Source organism: Zosterops lateralis (genome assembly GCF_965231275.1).
Source record: "Zosterops lateralis genome assembly, chromosome: 3".
NCBI lineage: Eukaryota > Metazoa > Chordata > Aves > Passeriformes > Zosteropidae > Zosterops > Zosterops lateralis.
Genome location: NC_139764.1, coordinates 88,951,859 through 88,974,727, shown reverse-complemented (window position 1 = coordinate 88,974,727; position 22,869 = coordinate 88,951,859). Strand labels below are relative to the sequence as shown.

Sequence of the window (22,869 nt, the reverse complement as noted above, 5' to 3'; positions counted from 1 at the left end):
AAAAATTCTCAGCTTCAAAATTACTGTTGGTGTAGCAATGGAAATGCCTATCATTATGAAACACGATTGACATTCAATGCTATTGACCTATAATTTATTTAAAATATAACTAACATAAAAAGAATTTTTAAAAGCTCATGACAATTTTGTGCTGCAATATCTCAAAATCTATTGACCAAACATGGTAATTTTCTTTATTTATTGCCTTTTAAAAATTTTTTCAGCAAAATTTATACAGTTTTAGAAAACAGAAAAAAAATAAAACAACCAAACCCACAAAATGCCAAAAGCCACCACTTCATGGGGAAAGTACATGCAGAAGAGCGCTACCTACAACTCAAACCATTCTCCAGATGAAATTAGAATCACCTTAATTTGTTATATTTTGTAAAAAGAGCATAATGCTTATGTTGCTTGTAACTGGGCAGTCAAGTTTTAGCTGCGTACAATTTGAAAAAGATAAAGCCTTTAAAACAGGGAGTCAAGCTATAGTCTGTCCAATAATACAAATTCAAAGCCCATGGACATCACTGGAATTACTTCAGATCTACATGCTTACAAATGAAGTTATTTCCACAGAATTTAAAAGGTAAGAGAAAACAAGGTATTAGAAATACTTGTTATTGCTAATAAATTAAAAAACTCATAATAAAACAACTTCCAAATATAGCTCTGTCTGAGCTATAATATAGCTTTATTGAAGTACCTATTTTCTCCAACGTTTGTCTCCACTTAGGTGCCTCAGGAGAGTCAGGGTTCTTCTCCAACAGCTCTGTAACTTTGTCCTTTAGTTCTTGCACTTTATTTGCACTTTGCTTTAATTCAGTTTCAAAAAGCTGAAAATTTAGGTGATAAAATAAATAAATAAGAGACTAAAGAAGAATGGTAAAGTTTGCAGTCCATAATACTGAGGTGCCAAACATGAAGATAAAAAAATAAATATCTAGTCTGTAAATACTACTTTTCTGCTATGAATCTCAAAACACATTATAATGACATAGGTTGCTAGTCAATTTTTTTGGAAGAGAGAACCTGACGGATATAAACTATATTAATAATTATTGCTTAATTTGGACAAGTGACAGAACTAGAAGAATTCAGATAAATAGGATTCATTAGGTCCCATCATATTCACATATACTTGGAATCTATTTGTATACAGAAAACAAACTGACTAATGCAAAGTACAGCTCACAGCAGAAATAAGCCAGCTAGCTCTGACAGAGAGAAGTGTGGTGTGGCCTCATTTACCTCAGTGCAAGTCCTGCTATCACAGACAGACTATTGAGTGTAGATTTCCATAACCCATAGTTTAAAGACAATCAGAGTTTTAATTGTAAACCTAATAGAAGACTGGGATACTCCAGCAAATCCTAATTAATGCTGTTCATGCAGACAGAAGTGGATGTTTCTTATATACCTGGCAAAGGGCTCTTATATGAATGTTCTAAAGTAACAAAGCTTGCCTCATGGAGTTGCTTTTTAATTATACAAAATCCCCAAAAATAAACAAACTGTACTTGATTTAGAATTTCTAGTAAAAGGTCCAATGCATCAGATGACTCTTGCCTGAGCACTCGCTCAGTTTTCCAACTATTTGCGAACACTTTTCTATTCTACTACACTGCAGGTTAGATGATCATGATAGCTTTGCACATTCTCTGTTAAGAAAAAAGAGCTGATTTTCTTTCACACTTAGTGTGAATTTTAGGATTGAATGTTATCCAACTCTGAGGAAGCTGGTAGCTGGTCAGATTAATTTTTAAGGGTGACCCGCTAAATATAAAAGAAACTCAGTTAAATCTAATTGTCTTTGTTTATATACAATCACAAGCAAGAAAAGAATTTTCCGTATCCATTACATTTCCCTTTATAGATGAACCTTACATGTGTAAATATTGTCCTTCACTGCTAGGGAAGCATATGTCTCCAATGCTGAAACAGGACAGAAGCTTACTGCTGATTCAGTGGTTTTCTCCTATCAATAATAAAGGGGGAAAGAGGCTGTTGTGCAGCTATATAACTTAACAAGCATGACAGGGCTGCTGAAGAGAAACAGTGCCTTGGAAGAGACATAAGCCACTGCAGCTGCAGAGACTGGGAGGTCTGTGGAGCATCAGTGAGCCAGCAGCTGCAGAAACAGCTTTTGGACAGATACAGCCCTTCAGATATTACAAGTAATTTAATATAGGCCTCCAAAACACTAAGATCAAAAAAGTTTATTGCATAATCAGTATAGCCTCACCTTTTCAAACTGTCCACTGAAATTATTATTTTCTGACCTGCAAAACTCATTCTCTCTGAGACAGTGCTCCTTTACTCCACTGACACAGTTTGCCAGATTTGCTATAAGCCTGACTAATATGCTTAGTAGGATCATTTAAATACTCTCTGCAGCATTAAGCCAGGCTGAGATATCAGTTATTTCATAGCATCTGCCTAATAACTACAAGAAAGAGTATTTGTTTAAAGGCACAAAGTACCTTATGTTGCTCAACTTGGGCTTTAACCGCTTCACTATCTGTTGGAGCAGCTTCCCAGTCTGATGCAGTTTTGTCCATTTTTTGCAACCAATTCATCATTGAGGCTGATTCTTCCTGAATATTTTGCATTTTTGAAAGCATACTTTCTAGTTCTGAAATCTTTTCATTCAATAAAACTCCCAGATCTTCATAGCTGTGATTTACATTAGACATAGCTTGTTGAACAGAAGTCAGTTCTGTGAAGAGAGGTGCAAGAAGACTGTGTTAGAAGTTACAAGCCCTTGAAACAATACTGAATGTACTGAAACAGTATTGAACAGTACTCTGAGTTACAGTAGCTAATAGTCCCCCAAATAAGAAATCACTGAATGTGTTAAAGTTATTTCCAATCCACTCTAAATGTGGGAACAGTACATCTGAATGAGCTAATCTAAGTTCCTATTTGCAAAAACTTATTTCACAGAAATCATTATTTCAATACATACAACTGCACAGGCATGTTTCAATCTTTTTACCCATTGCTGTTTTAGTATTTTAAGTAACAATTCCATGATCAAAAGTTGAATATACTAGGGTACAGTTCAGCTACTATAAAGTCCTTGTATAAAATTTCCTTTGTTTCTATGAAAGAGTTGGTCACAGTGACACAAATGTATACAAAATGGGTGTCTTTGAATACATATATTTGTGTATACATATGTTGTGAATGCTGATGGGTGTTGAAGTTTCAATCCCCATAGAAAGGTATTTCTCAGAAGTTATGTCTTATATTAATATAGCTATCCCTATATACATTTATAAAAGTATATATTGATTCAGAAAACAAGGCCAGATTTGGTTGGTCTTCAAAGAAAATAATGAGATAGGTATTGTTACAATTACTTATAATATCATGCCCTAGTCAATGTAGTTGTCTTATGTGATGGTGATGTGAAATTTCAGTCTAATAATGACTGCTACAAGCAGATTTACACGCAACATTTAAAAAATACTTCCATATTTAACAGTAATTGGCAAGCAACATTTCTTTATCACATGCTGAAATTTTTACTGACCTTTATTTTTCAAGAAATCCTGAGTTCCTGGAGCTCCTCCTTCACCATTTAAAATTGTGCCACCTGTGGATCAAAAGAGATGAAGCCTCTTGCTTATCTGAGTCTTTTTGCACCAAAACCCCAGCACTTCATTTCTTCTTCAAAAAAAGCATGATCCATAGCTGTCATCACAACGTCAAGAACGAAGCCCCAGCCAGCCAGTACCATAAGTGGTATCACATGGGCAGAGCATGTGCATAGTGGGTGGGGTGTACATGCATGCACTTACAAGGGTGCACATATGTATGATGTAACAGCAGTGCTACTGCTCACAATTCTGTACTAAACAAATGACCAGGGCCAAAGGTTTATGCTCTAGCAATGAGGCCTATTCACATCCAGACTGCTAACACCACTTCCTTTTCCCCAAAGGACCCTGTTCCCTACTGAGAACATAGTTCTACCCAGCTGTGATGGGTATAGCCTGGGAGTGGACAAGCTGGCTAATGCTGTGACTGAGGAGAGCGCTAAATGTTAAACAGCAAAGAGGCCCAGAGTGCTTATTGCAGACACCACAACCAAAGGCACTGCTTACTTAGGGCACCTTTACCCACCAGGGAAATGGTTGAGATACCGTTCCTGGAGGTATTTTAGAAACATGTAAGTGTGCCACTTGGGGACGTAGTTTCGTGGTGGACTTGGCAGTGCTAAGTTAATGTTTACACCTCATGACCTTAAGGGTCTTTTCTTAAAAAGATTCTATGGTTTATGTGCATTGTAACTCCGCACAGAAAACTCCCAAAACCAACTGGATTAATCCCTCCCTATCTTGTCATAAGCAAGACTCAAACATGTGCTCCCTGACAGGAACTACAATGCAGCACTCTTACACCTGAAGTTCTTACTGTCACTTGGAGGCAGCCACTCACCTTAGGCAGCCCTACTAATGAACCATAATATCAGAGCCTCTAAAACCAGAGCTAATGGGCTCTGTAAAATGGAGTCAGACCAAAGAGCAGGACCATATGATCACGCTGCAGAGAACTGCAAGGAGAATCACTTTCTCCTCTCCTGTACATATGTATTCCCAGAAGAGCAATTAACAGAGGAAGATTAATGGTTGCCTTGGCAAAGGCTACGCATCAAACCCCCAGTACCAGCTGGACAGTGAGGACTACATTAGTGGCAGCTGGAGGATGGCAAGAGAAAAGAAACCAGATAAGAGAAGTCACAGGCTCCAGCCAGAGTCCTGTAGATCTTCACACTCTTTTAGCTGGACTCTGGTATTTATAACTGTGATAAAGTGATACGCAGTACAGCTCTTGTTAAGGAGAGCAAATGTTCTGATCTGGAGGATTATAGCTGTTCTTATGTGAGAGCTATTTAACTGTTTTTTTCTATCTGGATGCATAGGAGTAGAAAAGAGGCAGAGGAATGAGCCCAAATAGATCATGGAAGATTCCAATACGTTCTTTGAAAGATTTTTATTTAAAGTTCAAAAAAACTCCAAAACCAGGGACAGCTATTACAAAGAGATTTAAGAAAGTGTTCTACTTTTGCCCAATAGGTATACTCTGTCAGTCCCCAACCTCTCAGTCATTTGCAGATGACCAATGAAGACCAACACATTTGAATTTATTTCCAGACCTAGTCAGTTCAAGAATTGACTGAAAATGTGCTTATTGCCATTAAAACACCCAATGTCCTTAAACTATGTCTGGAATGATACTTGGCAGAATTACTGGTTTCTATAAAACAAATTAATATTTAGCACTAGAGTAAAAAAAACATGGAAATAGACTTGCTATCTTTACATTATGATTACCAGTAGAATTTAGCTGAAGGTCTAGACAGAAAACACATTTCGGCCCAGGAAAATCACACTGAGATACAAAGTTGATTCCCTTCTGTGCTATGGTTTTAGCTAAAAGACTGACTATAACTAATTATGATATCATATTAGGATGAGTACGTTTACCTAAGCTCATTTTTTGTATAAACCATCTCCTCATTGCCCTTCTAACGAAAACTCCGCGACTCCGCAAACCTTTGTTTCCTTGGTGTCACAGAATAGCCTTTTGTCTATTTAATACCTATTTAATAGGTACCTCTGTGCAGGCAAAACAAGGTTTATACTTCTCCTGCTTGCAGACTTGATGGATATGTGAGGCACTGAACACAGATCAGATTAAGTCAGTTTCTCGTTCTCCCAGAAGCTTTCTGGGATGATATGAAGGCAATTGTGATACCGTCATTTTATTCACTATCTGGGAATTACGTAACAGCTCTAGGACATGTTAAACTTTTATATCAGCACACTTTTAGATTATTTTGGCAGAGTAAAATAATGAGAATGCGTGCTGAATTACTAAAGCAACTAGAGAGTTTAAATACAATCACAGCAAACAATGGTCAGAAGAGACACAGCTAAATGTTTTCTCACAAGCCATAATACTCAGAATGCTAATCCAAGGGTGAAGCAATCTTAATTTTTGTCTTGAAGGTTTTAAAAATTCTTGGAATGTTAGGCAGCCTGGTTATACAAAAGCATACCTGATTTGGCAACAGCTCTCAGTTTTGCAGGAGAAGTCACAGCAGTGATTAAGTTACACAGCAAAGTTCCTCTGCTATTCATTTTTTGCAGTTCGGGTGCCTTTAATGTCCATTCATCTTTTAAATTCTGGTTAAGAAAGACAGTAATTTGTTCATTACAAAACTGACTTCAAACTTAAGAGAATTAGTGTACAGAAAGGAACAACTTTGCTGCTTGGGAATCTTTTGCAAAACATACAAAACAAATGGGAATGTAAATGCAGACTTCAAGCCCCCTAGTCCCAATTACTCTGTCTGCTTACACCTTAAATTTGTATTTCAATATTAGTAATAGATGCCTTATTTCCTTCAGCCAGATTTCATTTCTCCTGCAAAGGCTTACCAAAGTATCTTCCAAAGGTTTCTTTAACTCCTCTGTATTCAGAGAGGGCTGTGCTGCTGGAATTCGTTCTGTTGTCTCTTTTATCCATTTCTTCAATGATTCTACAAGGAGCTCAAAAGAATCCATTTGTTTCTGACAAGATGATACATCTTCTTCTCTAGATAATTAAAGACAAAGGAATAACAGTATTCCTTCTAATAATTAAATCAACAAATGTTATTAATCTGGTATTATTATTCCTAAATTCAAAGTGTTAAAAAGCAAATTTTATGGATATAAGCAGAATATGCAAAACCATACTGCAAAGGTAACTTCTATGGAATCTCTTACAGTTTCTCCAGTTTTCCTTTGCAGTCTGATGCCAAATACTACTCTAAAGCAATATACAGAAGCATCAGTTTATGTTCTGTCACACTGGGGGAGAAGTAGGGAGTTAAGTAGTAGTTAAGTCTTCTTAAAATTGCCAAGAATCCTGTGAATGCCACAAAATTTGAAAAATTACTTATCTTTGTGGCCCATTTTAGAGGTCTTGGGCCAGACAGACTAACTACAGAGGCATTTTCAAATAGAATCTTTTCTTTCCAATAAAAAACCCCTTACTTAATCTGGTCAACTGCAATATCTTGAGACTGCATACAAAAGGATAGCAGTAATCGCAACATTCACACTGTGTTATTAGCCAAAGTGGAAACACTTTGATTATTTGACTTACTTTTCTTTTATTGTCTCCTCTACCTCTTTGAATTTTTTTGACAAAGCATTTACTTTTTCTAATACCAATGCTTTATCTCCAGGAAGAGCATGGAATGAAAGTTCTTCAAGGAGCTGCTTCAAAACTTCCAGATCCTTCTTGTGTTGTGCCAATTCTACACTAGCTTCCTGCAAAATAGGATTACATTCTTCATATTAGATTTTACAATCAATTGTTCAAAATTAAACACTTGATTTTAGCTAATGAGCCAATGCTGGGAAACAAAAAACATACCTTGTGTCTCATTTAATCAGTCAGATGAGTTAGACTAAAAACACACAACACATAAAAATTGAATGCTACTGTACCTGCATGTATTGAGACACTTCACTAACATCCTTTCTTGGTGCCTCTGTCTCACTTAGTGCCTGGTTCTTCTCATCTAGAAATGACTGAAGTTTTGTTGACAGACTTTCAAATAACTCCACCTTAGTCTTCAATTCCTCCATTTTCATAAGCTTCTCTCTATGCTTGTTACTTGCTGCAGAAAATCGTCCTGCAAGTTCACTCATTTTAGCTTGCAGTGTGGATGCAGTGGATGGATCTGCTGTTTCCATGAACTTCTTCACTTTTTCATTCATAGTGTTTATACTGCTTTGGCGACCCGCAATGTCTTGTTCTAGCATCTGAAACATACAACAACTACTTTGTCTTACTTGCAACTAAATTTTAAGAAGTGAAATTCATCTACCACATAAAGCAACAAATCACTACAGCTAGACCATCAGTGTAATCTATTTCAGCTACAAAATCTTGATCAGCAGTTTCACTTCACACAACAGTCTTCTTTAGTATTTGAAGCCATAAAATGTGCCAACCTAAGATTTTAATTCTTTCTTTAAATCTGAATTATCAAACAAATGCTTGTCTTTTCAAAGAATGCTACTTACAATGCTTTTACTGATAATGTCCTGAATAGCAGCAGAATTCAAAGGCACTTGGTCTTGTTCTTTAAGGCTCTTTTCAACTCCTTCCATCCAATCCAGCATTTCATCCAAACCATCCTGCACACTTAGGGATCGTGTCAGAGTTACTTGAAGCTTCTCATTCCTTTCATTCACAGATTTGGATAAATTGTCATATCTTTCCACAATATCATCTGATAAAGAGAAGATATATTTCAATTTTTTCCTCTAGCCAAACTAAGCTTTTAGCTTACTTCACCAGCACTCACCAGTTGAGTCAAAAATTGCTACGTTAGAATGAAGAAAAAAAAAGTCAGTTATAGTCAATAAAAACATGGAGGCAAACACCAACAACTTCAAACAGTCAAGAAACACACTGGACAAGGGAAACGAGGGAGCAGCATAAAGCTGTAGTGCCTAGTGTTAGAAACTGGTTTCCATGTAGCTCTAGCTTAAGACAGCTGTTGACAGTTCCCAAGAAATAAAACAGCAGAGTATTAAGACAGCTCTTCTACAATTATGTGTCTCATGTTATTGTGAGATCTGAGAGGTTCTTCGTTAGACATCTAGCACTTTCAAAATAATTCTCTGAAAGTTACAACCTCCATGTGCCTCCCATAGAGTTTTATCTCCAGCTCCAAAGAGTGAAGCCATGGTTGTTTTATTTTGTTGTTCTGCAAGTTATTTATGGGATTCCATGAAAAGATAGTTGTATGATGCACAGAGAGCATCTTCAAACTTCAGAAAGTGGTGAATGTCATGCTGTGCTATTTTCACAATTGATAGGAAAGAGTATTAGGTGTAAATGGTAAGGTTTTGGTGGTGTTAATTTTTACCCCGTCCACTTGAGCAAGTGGAGAGAGAGAGAAGTTGGGTGGGCATCAGGCAGCCTGCCGAAGTCAACTCCTTCATAGACAGTTTCTTAAAGTTAGAAGGAAGTTAATTCCTTAGCTAAGCAAACTTCAAATTACTGCTTGTAAACAGGTTCCTTGGAGTCATATTTCTCTGGAGAATTTATGACTCTCAGCAAATCACTACCTCTGCTCAGGAATCCCTATTTCTGTAAAAAGAAAAAAATGAAATGGCAGCAAAAATCATAAGGGATCCATGTAGGAGAGAGACCAACAATTAAACTACTGTGTTGTAATGACTTATGACTCAAGAAAACATGTACTTGAACAGTGATATCAGAATGTGGAAGCTCTGTAATTTTTATCTTCCAGAACCTGCATGCAGACACAAGTGATAAAAAGAGATATTAAGAAAAGCAAATATTTTACCCAGTGTTTTCTGAATTTCATCTTTGTCTGGTGTCAACTCTCCCCTTGTGTCCAATAACACTTCAGCAGCTTTTTTCAGTTTTTCTACAGCAATTTGATGGTTAGACACTTGTCCCTGAAGAACCTGTAAAATTCCACTATTATCAGTTATGCTTTTCAGTACAGTTGATATTTACATAAGCAAGACTTGAGATACATACTTAAACTTAGTGCAGGGAATAAACTAACTCAATTTGTGACCTCTCCTTAAGAAAAATCTTGACCAGTGGTTATGGCTGCTGTTAACCTTCTGGCCCTTGTTTTAGTTCATTCACCACCTTTTTTTTTACTTCATTTTTGAATAAAACATAAGGTAAAGTCTGACCCAACTTACTTCTTGCATGCAATTTCAAATGTGTCTTTTGATTAACTGTTTCTAAAGACCCTTTGTACAGACTATTATAAACACATTTTTTCAACTCGGCATCTAAGAACAATTCAGAGGGAAAAGTATACAAGCAACAGCAGCAGTTACACATTCACCAGTACTGGTATCAACAAAGGTTCAGGCTGATATTGTAGCACAAACATGAATAGCTTGAAACGAGATTATTGCCTTAACAGTCCGGAACCCCCAAAGCAGTGTGGCTGAATTTTGCCTAGGTTTGTTCCTCTAACCAAGGAACACATGTCCAGAGACTAGCCCAGCCATGATTTTCTCCAGAGTCAACAAAGACAGTAAGGCTGAATCAACATTTAGTGGCTTTATCTCTCTAGTGTGTAAGAGTACTTTAGGGTAAATAATTTTAAATTTATTTTATTTATTTCTAAATTATTTCAAACCTCTGTGCTAGTGTTTGCTTTGATTCACTTGGAGCTTAAAGAAGTCCAAAATCAAGGGATATCTCATTTGCTTTTTGATATTCATTGATACTCAATGAATACATGAATCAAAATGTAATCCTATGAGCCCTGCCAGCACGAAGAAGCCTTGTCAGGGCATTCAGCACTGGTACCCAGAGCTTAAGAGTGTCCCAGAGCATAGCACATCATCTTACTGACACATTTGACACAATGAGTCTCTGAGAGAACTGAAGAGGCTTAGGCTAGAACTTGTGCAGAAAGAAAGGGAAAAAAAAAAAAAAAAAAAAAAAAAAAAAAAAAAAAAAAAAAAAAAAAAAAAAAATGCACCACAAAACCTTGTATGCTAACAGAAGGCAAGCAAGCTGATGCCAGAGGCAGTGAAGAATATTCTGAAGAACAGTTAATCCCCATAAAAAGATTAGACCTCACCATGATGCCAAGGTCTGCGTCTAGCTGGATTATCAACTGCATGTGTTGGCTACAAGGGACAGCTTTAACTTGCAACACCTGACTTCCTCAAAATACTCTTTGTTTTGCTTTCATTAATTGGCTTGCTTTCTTCAGCCTCCTGTTTTTTTCTCTTCCTTTGAATCTTTTGACATTTTGTACCCTCTCCCTTCTTCCCAACCCTTAGTCATTGTGTGCTCTTTTGTGTGGCAAGTAATCCATGAAGACATTTCATAAAAAGAACTCTAGTAGTCACTCCTTTTGTATTACGTCCATGAAAATTTGCATTACAGAGAATATAATTCATTTTGGCATAAGGAACAAAAAGTTTAAATGAAGCTTCAAATTGTAATTGGTTTTATTCCTACTCTTCTAGTGCTTGGAAGCACAAATATACCCAAACATTCAATTGTTAGGAGTTCACAATTCACACTTTTAATTTTGTTGTCTTAAACACAGCTGTGATTTGTCTCCTTTTGCTGTCATGCACCAAAGTGCTGGGCATTTCCAGCAGCTAATTTGAAAGATACCACAGATAAAAGTAACTACTGCTAAGGCTGATGTGAGGGAAATGGTTAAAGTATGTACTTTCCAAAAGCCATTGACTATCATTTTTCAATAGTAAATGCGTCTGATCAGCACTGAAACTTCACCAAGCACAGACAAAACAGCGAGGAAATGCCTAACCAGTAGTCTTGCTCACTAAAAACCAAACAATCTTGCATTTTATTTATAGTATAGGTGATTGAATGTGTTTATGAAAATATAACAGTCAATTCAAAGATGACAGACTTTATGAAACTTTATATAATTCACCATATACTTGGGTTCCTAAAGCCTTCTCCAAACCTATACTTTATACAGGTATCCAGAGTTTCACTTTCACAAGCTCTATCACTAACTTGTCTTGCCTGTACTAAGATTTACATAAAGTCATAAGTTACATCCTCAGTGGCAAAAAAAAAAAAAAAAAAAAAAAAAAAAAACAACCAAAAACAAAAACCTGTTCTTATGTGCAACACAAATTATGTTAAATTCACTCCCTGCAGGGTATATAGCAATGGGTGAAATTGAAACAGGCAGACAGACTATTCACATCACACTGTTCACCTGGTATGATCCCTTTCATGAGGAAGTAACACAGAAATGTGAACAGAAAAAAAATCAAGAGTCACAGACAACAATCAAATGGACTTCTCTATCTGGAACACTATCCAAGCTTTATTCTGATAGTAAACCATAAATGCTTTCTTAGTTCAAAAACTTTCTAGATTTCACCCTATGATAGAAAACAAATCTTGCTTTCATCACTCCTATTGGCATCTTGGTACCCCATTTTTTTTCACCCAGTGCTTTTCAGATATTGCTCTGGACAGCCAAATTTCAGAACTATAGAAGCTGTATGCCTACATGCAAAGCAAGAATTTGGCCTGTGGCCACTTGGATTTTATTAGATCATCCTGTTTTTCAGACAAAAAAAGCAGTTCCTTTTAGGACAAAAGTGCTGTTGCATTTTAAAGCTTTTCACCTTAGTTTCTTCAAGTTGTCTTTGGAGATTCTTGGGATCCACTGCAATTGGCTCTGATAATTGTTTGTTCACAGCTATTTCAGAGGCCTGGAGACCTGACAAAAGTCCAGATGAGGCATCTTCATAATGCTGGTATTTATCTACCAGGTCTTTAAGGTTATTTCCAAGAATGCTACACTAAAAGAGTAAAAAAGAAACAAGCAAACACACAGGCATTAAACTGTGTGCTACATTTCATACGCATCTCAAAGTTATACATTCCTTCCTGTAATACTGCATCATTTTTTTCTGCCATCATTTCACTGTCTGATTGGAGAACTAAGACATGACAGCTGGACAGGCTATGCAGGTCTTACCAGTTTGTGCTCCTAAAGGGTGATTTAGGATTAAATCACTGATGCAGATGGGAAACTAGAATCTTATTTGCTGTACTAGAAGAGGAAAAACTTCAGGAATAATTTTTGATTCGCTGATATAAAGATTCTTTATCAGAACTCTGGCACCAAAAAATGTGGAAAGCAAGTGAAAAGTAGAAATCCACTGGAAGCTAGAAATTTTTAGAAAGTCAGGAGAGATATGTATGTTCATTAAAATACAAACAGTGGAGAACTGTTTTCATAACTACTTTACCTGAATAGTGAATCCAAAGTGATATGGTTCAGGATTGTACATAATCTTTGTTTTATTCACTTAAAAATGTCATCTGAAGAGGATCCTATTAGTTCTATATGTTAACATGCTCCAAAGTGTTTACAGCAAATTGTCACATAAAAAAGTCAGTGAAACCCTTTCAGACTTTCTGGAGATGGTTTCACAAGCAAAGTCTGATTGTATCAAGTCAAAATATTTATAAACAGTTACATAAATATTTATATTCTGCATCTTCCAGATACTGTATTTTAATATTTACCAATGGTACTTGGTCTCCATCTGGTGGGCAGAAATAGAACATGCTTATTTATATAACCAGTTAACCAACAACTGACTTTAGGATTCCTTCAACATATAAACCTATAAAATCATGTATCACACATGAGCAAATATATATATATATAAAAGTAAAAGCAATTTAAGAATTCATTAAAGCAAGAAACTTTTACAAAAGGCAAAAAAGGTTACCACCAATTCATTTACAACTCGGAAAATCTCACTAATTGTGGATGATCTCACTTTTTAGAATTCTGTCCTTAAACACACAAAAGGTCTACTTTGTTCTGCATATTTATTGTCAAATATTTAAAGCATGTCTACTATAAACCTGCTAAATGTATACATGGAAAGGACAGAATTTGGAAAATTGACAAATCAAGCCGTCAGCATGGGATTTTTATGTGCATAAAAACAAGCTCACTGAAAAATTTTGCTATGAAATCTTTACATTCACACTTAAAGTAATTCAATAAACCAGCTGGAGGAAATCTAACATGTCAATAGAATTTTCAATTTAGCTTCCCTGTTCATACCAGTTAAGCAGAAAAAGGAAAATGTGCTTCTGTAAATGAACAGCTGTCTTGAGAAACTGAGAAAACAAGTTTTACACTGCATTTTTAACCATGCAAATACATGTCTTTATAGAATTTACATTTCTGAGCATGAAAACCTTAAAGAGAGAAAAAATTCCAGACAAAGATGGCCACTGGTTCAGACCAACACTGTACCAATGGACACTGAAGCTCTATTAAGGAGTTAGACCATATGATCTTAGAAATATATGAAATAGCACAGTCAAAGGCTACTGACAGCAGCTCTCTCTTCAATGGTTCAATTAATAATTATCTCAAAAATTTACAGTTCTGGAATATTATCAATATTGAACAACGCTTGGTTTTTTGAAAACAGCTGGAAATTTGGCATGTAAGACTAGCTGGTGATGTTTGTCTAGTTCTATCAGGAAGATTCCATATGTGAACCTAGCACAGAGAGCTAGATTGTCTTTCCTCTCTAAGGTACATGGAGGATTTTGCACTGCTAATTACTCATTAGTTACACATTGAGCTGATATTCTTAAGGATAAAACGTTTACTTGGCAGAGCAGTGGAAAATAATTGCTGTCCTTAAACCACTAAGTTCTTTCATGCCTAGTGCTGGCAACAAAGGTCACATTGGGATAAACTGTTTCAGGGTACAAATTAAAATTAAAACTTTACCTGCTATTTTTGGCATTGTCTCTCTCTCTTTTTACACTCATTTTATTAGTAGGGAGCCAAGTAAATAAACCACTGTAGGAAATATTGCAAGTAACATATAGTAACATTATATATCTGAAAGTATTACAATTTCTTTCCACCCTAAAAGATTACTCAAGGCATTCTGAGCTGCAATGGCCTCAGAGGCTGTTTAAGGCTGGAAAGAACAATAAAGAACTCTGGTCTCATTTCTTTCTTATAACACAAAGTAGAAAGTATCATGCATTCAGACCCTTAATAGTCTGACACTTGACTAAAGCAGATCTTCTAGAAAAGCATCTTATTCTGTTATCTAACTTTGAGACACAACTTCTCATGGTGTTTGTTTCATCAACTAGCTCCTGTCTACACAAAGTGTAGACAATTACAGCAGTCATTCCTATTCAGTATAAATAAAACTTACCTTACTGTAGAGAGATTTGAAGCGATCTGAAGCTTTATCCAGTTTATTTTGCACTTCAGCATATGTAGCTGAAGTGTCAATACCATCTTTGTCAACCTTCACACCATCTCTTTTGCTACATGACCTTGCAGCATCCAAAACTCTTTGTCCAGAAATTGTAATATAGCGTAAATCCCCTTTGTGAGATATAACATCTTCTGAAAAACTCTTCTGCCTTTTTAGTTTAACCATAATACCACTGAAGTCAGAAGCGCCTGCCTCCAAATTGTCAAGTTCTTGTTCTGCCTGCTGCAGCCACGTTTCAAATTCACTGTAGTCTGCATCAAATTTCTCCAATTCTTCCCTTAGAGAATGGGTCAATTTCATTTTTCGTTCTGATTCAGCCAACGCAGTCTCATACTGAGCCTTCAGCTCCTTCATGTTCCTTTGCATCTTGTCTTTTTCTTCAGGGGTAAGGTAGTGCCCTTGTTTCTCAAGCAGTGTCTGAGCAGACTGAGTTGCTACTATGATAGCCTGCTGCTGTGAAATAATTTTCTCATGTTGAGCCTACAAATAAAAGAATAAATTACAACCAGCACCTTCTCACATGGTTCCTAAGAAAAGGACATGTAAAATAAAGATCAAAATGATAAAATGTTCTTCTAATTTTCATATTTTTTATTATAAACCCTACATTTTTCTGTAATTTAAGTGAAAGTGTGAGTCTTGGTCATCCTAGTTCTGTGCAGTTTAAAAAATTTTACAAAACATTCAATGGTTATTTTTGCCAGATGTACAAGCTATTACCATACAGAAATGTTCAAGTATCATTGCAATTCAGGAATAGCTGGATGTATATATTACACAAACATTTTCCCCTATACTTCCAAAACACAACTCTTTGGAGAAAAATTAGACATTATCAATCACTTTAATATTTTGTAAAAAAAATTAGTTTGCTTATTATTTAGCATTTAGGGTAGTGTACTTAGTGTAATCAAAATTTTCCTCATTCTCTGTCTCAAAATGGGATTTAAAAAATAAAGCATTCAAAGGTAGGCAACTTTCCTAATCAAAACTCTCCATGTCCCACTATTTATATTGTAGCTACCAATACAGACAAGCATCAAACATAGTACAGATACTTTCTTCTTACACTCAGTGAACAAAAATTTACTTGGGTTTTGAAATTTCATTTTTCAAAATCCAGAGCCATGTTTCTTATCAAATATAGTTAGTTATAAAACAGGTCCAGTTGTCATTAAAAATCAGGACACAATCTACACATGCAAATTTTTCAATCCCATAAAAATATTTAAGTCGAGGAACTAGTACTATATTCCAAATGAAAATTAAATCTTAAATACATTCTTTCAAAAATTCTTCATTCTTGAAGGTCTCCCATGAAAAATAGCCATGTAAAATAAGCAGTATGTTTTTCTTCCATAAGTACAGTGGTCAATTATTCTGTAGGCACTAGGTGCAGAAATGAACTGTCAAAAAACTAGAAGTAAAAATATCATGTATACAAAACCCAATAATCCTATTTGTTTAGGTTGCTTTTTGGGTTTCTTTTAATAAAAAAGGAAATCCAAAATACTATCAGCTACAAGCATAATAATTTTCTTTAAGGCGTCAATCAACTCACACGTAAAGGTTCTTGGTTTCTCAGCTGTAAGTCAGCAAACACCATAAAACCAAACTCTTATTATTCTAACTGCTTCCAACTTACCAAGAAAATCTATTTTTAAAATGCTGCACTGTAATTTTACATAACTCATGGTTCTGAAGCCTTCAAACACTGATTTGCCCATGTGTTAAAGTTGTAGGAAATGAACATTATAATTTCAGTAAACTATTATTTGCAGCAATTTGCAATCAGCATTCACAGGGGATTAAAAGGGGATGAATCATCCGGGTATCACAAAGACTTTTCAAAAAAATCACATAAAGGGTATGAATTTATATTGCTACTTTTTGCATTTTATTTGCCTGCATCAATTTCTCACTACAAAAAATAATAGACTCACCACAAAGATTCTTTACATTTACCTTGCAGAATGTGTCCTTTCTTCTATTTTGCAGGAAAACACTATAGTAACAGCAAAAAAGTGACGAATGTGCAATACATTGTAACTACTGAAATTCATACCACTGTGTATTACTATCTTCCTAGTGCTTGCTCCAACGCCTATGACCAACAGGAGGAGATTGAGTTCACTTATGTTGAATAAGGAGTGATACACCTAAATGTTGAATAAACCCAGTAACAATACCTTGACTTTCTGATACTGCTGATTCAGATTGTCATCTAGGCTTTTTACCAGTCCATCCACCCGAGTTTCAACGTCTTCCTGCATTTCCAGCAGATTACCATTGACATCATCCTCCTCTCCTTCAAAAACTTTCACATCTCCTTCTTCAAAGTGTGTTCCATTCTGTTCTATCACTTGCTTAAACTTCCGTCCATGCTCCGCTTCTTTATCCACATTTGATAACCAATCCAAAAGATTTTCTATTGTGTTTTTACTTTCTTCCAGCTGTTCTATGGCTGCAACCTACATTGAAATTTCACAGTTTCAATTTAGAAATCTTCTTTAGAGATTACAAAATACAAATAAACCATTTAAAATACATTAACATCAAAGAAAAATTTTGATTACTATAGAGGTTGCTGTTTATTTTATAAGAGAATAAACCAACGGTTTATTAGTTACCCAAATGAGATTTGGTATTAACCTTTCCACAGCTTATCAATATGTATTGGGTTTGCTTGGCCAGGTTTTGGAATCAAGGGGGCTGCAGGGGTGGCTTCTCCAAGAAGCTGCCAGCAGCTTTCTCCATGTCCAACAGCCTCAATGCAAACCAGCTCCAGATGGCCCCACCACTTGCTAAGGCCAAGCCCATCAGCAGTGGTGGTAGCAATTCTGGGATCACGTAGTAAAAGGGTAAAAGAAAATGCATGAAAAACAGAAGCCTGAAGAGAGGGGTGAGGATTTTTGAGAGGAACAGCTCTGCAGACACCAAGATCAGAGCAGAAGGAGGGGCAGGAGGGGCTCCAGGTGTCAGAGCTGAGATTCCCCTGCAGCCTGTGGGGCAGCCCATGGTGAGGCAGCTGTGCCCCTGCAGCCCATGGAGGGCCAGGGGATGCAGAGATCCACCTGCAGCCCCGGGAAGACTCACTCCAGAGCACATGGATGACCAGAGGAAGCTGTGACTCCATGGAAAGCCCACACTTGAGCACAACTTATGACCCTATGAGGTTATTCTACATACTGGAACATTGTGCCTGAAGGACTGCACCTCACAGAAGGGACCACGCTGGAGCCATTGGGATGGACTCACACTGGAGAAGTTCATGAAGGACTGTCTCCTGTGTGAGGGACCCCACACTGGAGCACAGGAAGAGTGTGAGGAGTCCTCCCCTTGAGGAGGAATGAGCAGCAGAGACAATATGTGATGAACTGACTACAACCCACATTCCTTATCCCCCTGGCACCAGTAGTGGGAATGAGTGAGAGAACTCCAGAGCTGAGTTCAGGAACAAGGGAGATGTGGAGGGAAGCTATCTTTAAGATTTAGTTTTTATTTATCATTATTCTATTCTGATTTGATTGGTAATAAATTAATTTCCTTAGGTCAGGCCTGTTCTGCCCATGACAACAACTGAGTGATGTCTCCCTGCCCTTCTCTCAACCAGCAAGCCTTTCATTAAATATTCTCTCCCCTGTCCAGCTGAGGAAGGAAATGATGGAATGGCTTTTTGGCATCCAGACAAGGTCAACCCACCACACAACAGCAAGTTGCATGACTAATACCATAAGACATGGAAAAGGTTTGAATAAAGGTATAAAAACGGTTGCCTAAAAACCTTTTCTGTTTCCTGCTTAATTGCTGTTGTCATAGCTTTATCCAGTTCTTTTTTGGACTCTTCTGCCTTCTGGCTAAGGAGCAAACACTTTGTCTTAGCTTCATTTAGTTTCTGTTCCAGAATAGTCTTGTCTTCTTGTGACAACTTTTCTCCATTCTCTTTCAAGAAGGTTTCAGTATTTTTCACAATCTCTGCCAGTGTCTGGGCACTTGTTCTCATGTCTTTTTGTATCTCCTTTTGATAAAAAAGAAAGCAAATCAGAGTAAGTAAATTATTCATGAGATCTGTCCAATTAACTTTATTGGAACTATCTCTCTTCTAGGGGTAAGCACTACACTGTTCCTTCCTAGCTGCACATGATACATTACTTAATTGCAGACAATTATTAAAATCAAAGGCATCAACATCTGATGATGTGGTTGCAGTTCAACCTTTCTTTTATAACTTTTTTTTTTAATTGCAAATCTGTTTGCTTACAGTCCTATTCAGACTGAGGCCACATTCTCCCCTTTGTTTAACAGTTCAAATATTGCATTTCCGTATATGCAGAACATATATCTTAATTTTTTTTGAAATCAAGACTTAGGTTAATCTGCTACACTGCAGTTACTAAAGTGAATCTCCTGAAGAATTCCATTACTATCATAACAGAAAGCTGCTGAAAATAAGCTGACTGAGTAAAAGTCAGAAAACTATAATCATCCTTCCTGGGTGAAAGTTTTCCTGTATTTCTTGGGTTTGTTCAGGCCAGAAACAGCATACTTTTTTTTTTTTTCTTCTATTGCAATCAATCATAACATTTTAGGCTCTAAAGAATGTTTACTTCCATTTAATTTCATAAAGGACAGATCTTTAGTTTTAAGTTACCCAAAGTGGTTCTCCTAGTCAGCCTCCCAATTATCTGAGAGGAGCTTTAACTATAATGATTACACTGTTGAATACATTCCCCCAGTTACTGAAACAATGACATTTTCCACCATTTTATGCAGCGGAACAATCTTTGAGATGCAAGACAGAACATTTGATCCTCATTCTAGACTACAGATTTTGCAGAAATTGTAGAATATAGCAGCTAAAACTGCAGCTCATTTTAACACTTCTGCAAGCGCATTAGAAAGATTTTCATGGGGACCCTGTATCAAGAAATGCTTCTCCTGTGATTAAGACCTCTGTGCTCCTTTTCAAACAGTGCACTGAGGATGAAAGCTCTGACTTGATCTAAAAAAGACTGGGTTTAACCCCCATTCCCTCCTAAGACACACTTTTTGAAATCAGAAACCGCTCTGAAAATGGCAACCAGTCTGCTAGGCAGTCACAAAGAGCTGATGAAAATAAAAAAAATGAGGCACATGCTGTATCAGTTTTTCACTCCCCATGACTGAAGGCCATAAATTTCTTCACTCCCCATGAATTTAGGCCATAAATCCTTAAGACAGGTAAGATATATTAAAAGCTACCCCACGAGTGTCTGTATGACTGACTGACTGTAAGAACAACTTTGACAAATTAGATGCTCTACTTTAAGGATAAGTAAAGCAAGGCAAGATGAATAAGGAAATTTCTCCTTTGACAGAGAGTTGGAGCTCTACGGTATAGTAAACTAGTGCTAGGAGGAGGAAGAGGAGGAGTACCAAATCCTTCAGTCCTTTAACTATCATAAACTCAATATCTATCAGGACAGAGTAAAAGCTTACAGATGACTGGGTACAGCTGAAGAGCAAGGAAAGCAAACAAATTGTAAGAGGTTTGCTATGTGAGGACACCAAAGAAGGCATGAAACACTAATAAGAACCAGAATTCAAAACAAAACAGAAGTGAAGCAATGGAAAGCCTCAGGCAAGAGAAGATGTTGCAGCAAAATTTTTCAAAGTACTCTGAACAGGAATAAACACTTCCTCATAGCAGTTAAAAAGCTGGCTAAATTATTTTAGGATAATAAACATGTGATTTTATCACATTCAACAGGAACAATCTTAAGCTAATATAGTAACAAAATTCATGCCTGCTTCAAGAGTGCTTCTTGAAGTGTGTAGCACATACTCCCTATTCTAGGAGACACTGTCTCCTCATTTGGAAGTTTCTCTTCTCCCACTGGCATGTACTGGAGTATATCCACAGGCAGCAGTTTAAATGCATGTCAGTAAGCTTTTGCTTTTGGTAGGTCAAACAAATCTATTTTATTCTCCTCTCACATGACAAGCCTTGTTACCCAACAAAAGAGTTAAGTCACTTTCCTCTGCACTCAGCCTTCTTTGACTGCTCTGACTGGAATTGTGCATACCTCCTGTTTGGTCTGGTATTGTTCCAGCTCAGCCTTGCTGTCTCCAATAACAAGAGACTGTCGCTGCCCGATGAGTCGATTTTCAGTCTGTGTAAGCAAATCACAGATTTCCTGCAGTTTCTCTTTGCATTCCTGCTGCTGCTCAGCCACATCCTATATTAGAGCCAAGTGCAATTGAACAATAAGACAAAAAATCCCCAGGAATAAGACAAAAAAACTTCAGGAACCAGCACTCTCATAGATATTAGAAATCTTTGAACACCAATATTGCAAAGCAGTAAATTTAAAAGTATGCTGTAAACATGATAGCAGTGGTACAAAGAGCAAGATGAATATACAGAAGTTATGGATAAACCTCGAATATGTTGTAAGTAAAAGAGACCATGTTTGATGGAATTGCCCAATAGAAGTCTGGCCATGCACATATGTGAAGGATGAAATCTCCAAACAACAGGAGGAAAAATCCAGTCTCTCAACCACTTGAAACCTGTGATAAACACTGTTAATTCTGAAAAAAAGGACATCAAAACAGAGGTTAGTTGTGAATGTGAGTTAGCTCTTTTTGGTAAGCATAACATGTTACCTGAATAGAAACTGTGGACTTTTTAAGCAGTAGAGGGGAACAAAACATGCAAGCTTATTATTGTTACAAAGTCCTAGAAAACTTATCCGTGCCCTTTCCTATACTCAATTTTATGTTTCACAAAATATAGTAGAAAGAAATGTTCTTGGAATGGCAAAATACAACAAAGTCTTCAGAATACTAAAGCACTTTTAATTACACAAAAACCAGGGGCTGAGGCGGTGATTCTGAGTCCTAACAATGCTGCTGTGAGAGGAGAGAAGGTGCTGCTAAGCTGCAGCATCTTATCAACCTCTTTTGACTCTACAAAGGCTGCTTACACTTGCCAGCTGCAGAAGTAACTGGCCCAACTTGACTCACAGTTTTCCCAGTGCCCACTCCTAGAACTGCAAGTATCTTGGCTGATTTACTCATATGTTTGTCCCTCTAACCCGTCTCAGTCAAAACAATCCATGGTACACGTATTTTAACAAATCTGGTTCTTGAACTATGAAGATCTAGAGAAAAGCTCACATAAGCAGACGACCTGGCAAATTAAAGAGAAAAAAAATCTTCAGCAAGACCAAAGTGTTATGCAATGGTGCAATAGTAAATTCAATGATCAGTATAGGTCAGATCAATTACTGATCAATTGCTGAAGAAACAATACTTGTGAGAAACCTCAAGTAAATTTCTCTCATTGCTAGAAAGAGCAGACCGGTGTCAGTTCTTAATTTAATATGCTGTTTCTGTGCGTATACTAAGACAAAAATGATAATTCACCAAATTTCATCCATATCATCTTTGCAGAACTACAAATATATTTGTAATAAAAAGGGAAAAGATAGAAATACACTCAATATTGCATGCTGGTATTAAAACTCCTCATCCATAGACAGAAACATTCAGTACACATTTACACAAAAAGGCAAACCTTCTGATCACCCAGCTCTCGCACTGCCTGTAACTGAGTCTCTAAACTTTCCACTTGAGAAGTTATTGCCTCTTGTGCTTCCTGAAAAGATTTCTGGGTGCTGTTTAAGAACCTCAGCAGCTGTTTGCTCTGATTAGGAGAAAGATCTTCAGCATGTTCAGAAATGAAGAACTGAACATCAAACGCAGTGGACTCCAGTTGCATTTTTTTACAGTTGAGCTCTGCAGCACTGTTCTGTAAATAAAGTGAAGGGAATTACTAGCAACAAAGAAAAACTGAGTACAAATAAGCCACAAGTATCCTGACCATCTCTTCTTAGCCCCTATTCAAAAATGCTTTTGGTAGGCTATTTAGCCATGGAAAATCAAAACTCAGAAACATATTGACACATCCAGGTATGACATTAGAACTTGGGCATGGTTTGCCTCAGGACAGCTTGTGTCCAAG

The 22,869-nt window shown here is 36.8% G+C and overlaps 1 protein-coding gene across 10 annotated transcripts in view; it reads right to left on the bottom strand.

Moving 5' to 3' along the window:
* DST (dystonin) overlaps window positions 1-22,869 on the bottom strand; it is a gene marked incomplete at its 5' end in the record, with an annotated part of 251,197 nt that overhangs the window by 78,517 nt on the left and 149,811 nt on the right. For all 10 annotated transcript variants that reach the window (XM_083857745.1, XM_083857739.1, XM_083857746.1 and 7 more), the window contains 14 exons: window positions 707-836; window positions 2,484-2,719; window positions 3,539-3,601; window positions 6,071-6,197; window positions 6,453-6,609; window positions 7,165-7,331; window positions 7,512-7,829; window positions 8,094-8,302; window positions 9,389-9,512; window positions 12,207-12,383; window positions 14,796-15,341; window positions 17,051-17,332; window positions 18,646-18,879; window positions 20,927-21,079. In XM_083857745.1, coding sequence (XP_083713871.1) covers window positions 707-836; window positions 2,484-2,719; window positions 3,539-3,601; window positions 6,071-6,197; window positions 6,453-6,609; window positions 7,165-7,331; window positions 7,512-7,829; window positions 8,094-8,302; window positions 9,389-9,512; window positions 12,207-12,383; window positions 14,796-15,341; window positions 17,051-17,332; window positions 18,646-18,879; window positions 20,927-21,079 — 2,923 coding nt within the window. The remainder of the gene's footprint in view (window positions 1-706; window positions 837-2,483; window positions 2,720-3,538; window positions 3,602-6,070; window positions 6,198-6,452; window positions 6,610-7,164; window positions 7,332-7,511; window positions 7,830-8,093; window positions 8,303-9,388; window positions 9,513-12,206; window positions 12,384-14,795; window positions 15,342-17,050; window positions 17,333-18,645; window positions 18,880-20,926; window positions 21,080-22,869) is intronic.